The sequence below is a fragment of the Coregonus lavaretus genome (genome assembly GCF_964263955.1).
Source record: "Coregonus lavaretus genome assembly, chromosome: 12".
In the NCBI taxonomy this organism is placed as follows: Eukaryota; Metazoa; Chordata; class Actinopteri; order Salmoniformes; family Salmonidae; genus Coregonus; species Coregonus lavaretus.
This window is the reverse complement of record NC_139999.1, coordinates 33,493,508-33,498,067: the sequence shown is the minus strand read 5'-3', so window position 1 is coordinate 33,498,067 and position 4,560 is coordinate 33,493,508. Positions and strand designations below refer to the sequence as shown.

General features: G+C 38.3%; 1 protein-coding gene across 2 annotated transcripts; it reads right to left on the bottom strand.

The window, feature by feature from the left end:
• Window positions 1-613: 613 nt before the first annotated feature.
• Window positions 614-3,006, bottom strand: LOC311138214 (galactose-specific lectin nattectin-like). Of its 2 annotated transcripts, none has more exons than XM_084172886.1 (6): window positions 2,942-3,006; window positions 2,623-2,730; window positions 2,284-2,456; window positions 1,954-2,067; window positions 1,752-1,845; window positions 614-1,158 (listed from the first exon to the last, which is right to left on the bottom strand). In XM_084172886.1, exons 2-6 carry the CDS (start codon window positions 2,684-2,686, stop codon window positions 1,088-1,090), a joined length of 516 nt encoding a protein of 171 aa, XP_084029012.1. In that variant the 5' UTR covers window positions 2,687-2,730; window positions 2,942-3,006; the 3' UTR covers window positions 614-1,087. The 2 variants fall into 2 exon arrangements, with proteins under 2 accessions (XP_084029012.1, XP_084029013.1); XM_084172887.1 differs by having other exon boundaries at window positions 1,000-1,158; window positions 1,752-1,842.
• Between the last annotated feature and the right edge of the window lie 1,554 nt (window positions 3,007-4,560).

The window sequence follows — 4,560 nt, the reverse complement described above, 5'->3', positions numbered from 1 at the left end:
ATTTCAGTAACAGGTGCAATAAATCTAACTAATTGATTGGATTAGTTACATTTTATTTATTTATTTATCTGTGTGTAGCATAAGATTAATCAATCAATCAATCAATGTACATGCAAACACACAGATATTAAAAACAATCATAAAAAATATGATAAGGATGGCCATGGTTTTGATGGGACTGTTTTACTCTCCGAAGTGTAAAATAACAACTCTGGTTATTAACATCAACACTGGGGGTTTCTTTTACACTCTTACAGAGTGAATTTAACTCCTGGATCAACACTAGAAATTTTACACTGTAAAATCAACACTGGCCACTTTGCTCTGTGGTTGTAGAATACAGTGCAGTGTCACTATCTCAATAGGTCCACTATAAAGTATTTAATTGACCTACAGCATATTGCTGGACCAGCACATTGCAGTGATTTAGTGCCAATGCATCTAGTCAAATACTAGTTACTGTAACACTTTATAATAATGTTCACAAATATGATCAATAAAAGATGAATAGATAGTGCACATACTATTTATAAAAGTGCTGCTGGTTGAGGTGACCCTATTGTTTGATGTTGTTTATTTCACAGTGGTATAAGTTGATCATGCTGAGACAGGGTGATGCTGAATGTTTTTATTCAAAAAGATATGCAAGGAAGCACTGAGGGATGTACATGACATAACAATTCCACCAATTCAATAGATATTCCAGATATAATGGATATAGCCTATTTCCCCTTTTAGAGTAAGTATTGAGAATAACTGTATGGGAATGTAAGGGAATCAAACATTTTTTGTCATTACCTACATGTTTGGTACTGTATCTTAAAGATAGCTTCAAAAATACTATAGTGACAATTCCATTGCAAAACCAGACTATTACTTTCAATAGAAAAAAGGCCACCTAAAATACAATTGAATCAATGTATCATTATGTATGATTCTGTAGCCATTACATCACTTTTCATGATATTGTCTCTAAGTATTAGACAAAGTCAATTCAGAACAATGTGGTGCGATAGGAGAAAAAGATCATCAGAGAGTATTGGCAAAATCCACTCTCTGTTTGGCCTTACACTACGAAATAAGACGTTTATATCTCGCAGAGGGTGAAGGCGGTGTTGTCCTGACTGGAACAGCTGATATCATCAAAACCTGTTCTATCTGTAGAGGAGAATGTCTTTTTTGAGTCTCAGGGTAAGGCAGAACAGAAGAAGAGTGACCATGGAAAACAGGTACGGCTGTTTACCATTCACTGAATGGGACTGATGAAAATGACTGAACTTTCTCATTCTGTATTTAACCAGAGGAGCTCGTCTACAGCTATTAAAACCCACTATGGAGTGAATGGAGATTGCACTCCTGCTCACCCAACACCTACATACAACTTAGGGCTGGATTCTATCCGTATCGCGGAAGTATCGCGGAACATGCGATTTAAAATGTAATGGTGATTTCCGATTGAGACGACATATGCAGCATTTACCGTGAATGCATTCTCCGCGAACGCGGGAACATTGAGTTTAAATTTAAATCGAGCTAAAACACAGATGTTCCGCGGTACTTCTGCAATACAGATTGAATCCAGCCCTTAGATCATTATACTTGGGGTTCCACAAAGGTTGTACAGCACATTTGTCCAGACAGTTGTGGCACAACTATATGAATACAGTTAATATGTGGTCCCTATAAAAGTCCTTGTACCGGACCCCTATTGTTTAGTGTTACCAAAGCAAGAATATGTTTGCAATACTGACCATCAAATTTCACCAATGACAAGCAGCCCTCATGCTTTCCATTCTGGTCACGCACAGAGCCTGTCAACCAGTACTTCTGCTGAATTCCAGACTGCTAGGGAGAAAAGGGAAAAGTCAACGTCAGTATTTACTTAGTAGTCAGTGGTAACCAAAATAAATATTAAATGAGAGTACTTTGGGGATGAGGAACAGGTTGTTTTACCTCATGGCTCCCCTCAACCCAGGTGTATCCATCTTCTACCAGGGAAAGAGCATACTCGTACACGTTACTGTCTGTGATAGAAGCAAGGGATCCACCTCTTTGACGGCATGCATTCTGTACGAGGAAGCAAGAGCATGTCATTGACTTTATTATTATCCTTATTAATTCATTATCTTTCTTTTTATCATCCATAAAGCTCAAGTGATATAGGCGTTCCATCTCATTCATATTCATATATTGAGGATGAACAATACAATTAACTATATTCCACCTCACGTACCATCACTCTAAATGGGATGCATGTCAGTAAACATCAGTCATGACACTTACATTTGCCGCCGACCATGATTTCAAACTGTTGTCGAAACGGTAGCAAGTGCTCCAGTAACGGCTGGGTCGAGAAAACCCAGGTGGACACTGGTACGGATCTGGCAATGGTTCAGATCTTCTTGCAAATCTCTCCACTTGTCGGGATAATCTGTGATACCATGGTCGAGAAGTCCCTGAGAAGACAGATATTTCAGATCCCTGCGAGCTGTATGTTCCATGCATAATTACAACAATTACAGATTAAACCAAACAAAAAAATCCTGAGAGTAAATTATGGAAAAACGTTTTTATGTATCTGGAGTGGAGATGGGATTGAGCTCAAGCATGGCTGGCACTCACCAGTCACCTCGGTCCCCAGGAAGGTGAGGACACAGAGAAGAACAGACACAGTCATGACTCCCATGATGACCTGGACAATGGTGGTGCTCTGGTGGTCTCGCTGCAGTTCTTTTCATGTACAGGGTTATAACAACACAGTGTGTTACTCAGAAAATATATCACGGATTTATGCACAATTAAAATCAGTCCATACAAAATATATGCATTATAATTTAACTTCTACATTGTTTTGAGAGCGACAGGTAGAAATCAATTGTATCTTTTTGTGGCATACATAGCCTTGTTATGAGTAAAACACCAAAATCTTAAAGGTCCTTACCAAAGTCAGCAGAGAGAAGCTGACCTCTGCCTTCCTAGAAGAGTCTTCAGAAAGTTCAGGTGTCTTCTCAGTCAAAATGTAAGGCCTTATAAACAGAGATTTTGAGAAGTTCTGCTCGAGATATCATCTGCAAGTCATGTCATGTCATGCTTGTGTTCATTTCCATCAGTATTTGCAACACTAATCAGTCACTGGGATCTGTAACGTCATTGTGTGCAATGTGAGATTACTGTTTAGAATGCAATGTTTAGAATGCAACTTATTACTTGACTGAACCAAGCATTTTGTATCTATATTGTATTATAATCCTGCATAAATTATCTCTGCTTCATATGACAATTATGGGGTTTAATGGGTGCATATGAGAGATGCTACATTGTTAATATACAGTATATGCCATTATATTATATAAACTGAACAAAAATATAAACGCAACATACAATCATTTCAAAGATTTTACTGAGTTACAGTTCATATAAGGAAATCCGTCAATTGAAATAAATAAATAATGCCCTAATCTATGGATTTCACATGACTGGGAATACAGATATGTATCTGTTGGTCACAGATACCTTTAAAAATATGGTAGGGGCATGGATCAGAAAACCAGTTAGTATCTGGTGTAACCACCATTTGCCTCATGCAGCACGACACATCTCCTTCGCATCAGGCTGTTGATTGTGGCCTGTGGATTGCACGCTCCCTCAAAACTTGAGACATCTGTGGCATTGTGTTGTGTGACAAAACTGCACATTTTAGAGTGCCCATTTATTGTCCCCAGCGTGTTTAATCAGCTTCTTGATATGCCACACCTGTCAGGTGGATGGATTATTCTAGCAAAGGAGAAATGGTCACTAACAGGGATGTTAACAAATTTGTGCACAACATTTCAGAGAAATAAGCTTTTTGTGCGCATGGAACATTTCTGGGATCTTTTATTTCAGCTCATGAAACATGGGACCAACACTTTACATGTTGCGTTTATATTTTTGTTTAGTGAATATTATATATACACTACCATTCAAAAGTTTGGGGTCACTTAGAAATGTCCTTGTTTTCGAAAGAAAAGCAATTAGTTTGTCCATTACAATAACATAAAATTGATCAGAAATACAGTGTAGGCATTGTTAATGTTGTAAATGGCTATTGTAGATGGAAACGGACGATTGTTAATGGAATATCTGCATAGGCATACAGAGGCCCATTATCAGCAACCATCAGTCCTGTGTTCCAATGGCACGTTGTGTTTGCTAATCCAAGTTTATCATTTAAAAAGGCTAATTGATCATTAGAAAACCCTTTTGCAATTATATTAGCACAGCTGAAAACTGTTGTGCTGATTAAAGAAGCAATAAAACTGGCCTTCTTGAGACTAGTTGAGCATCTGGAGCATTAGCAATTGTGGGTTCGATTACAGGCAACAAAGAACTTTCTCCTGAAACTCGTCAGTCTATTCTTGTTCTGAGAAATGAAGGCTATTCCATGCGAGAAATTGCCAAGAAACTGAAGATCTTGTACAACGCTGTGTACTACTCCCTTCACAGAACAGCGCAAACTGGCTCTAACCAGAATAGAAAGAGGAGTGGGAGGCCCCGGTGCACAACTGAGCAAGAGGACAA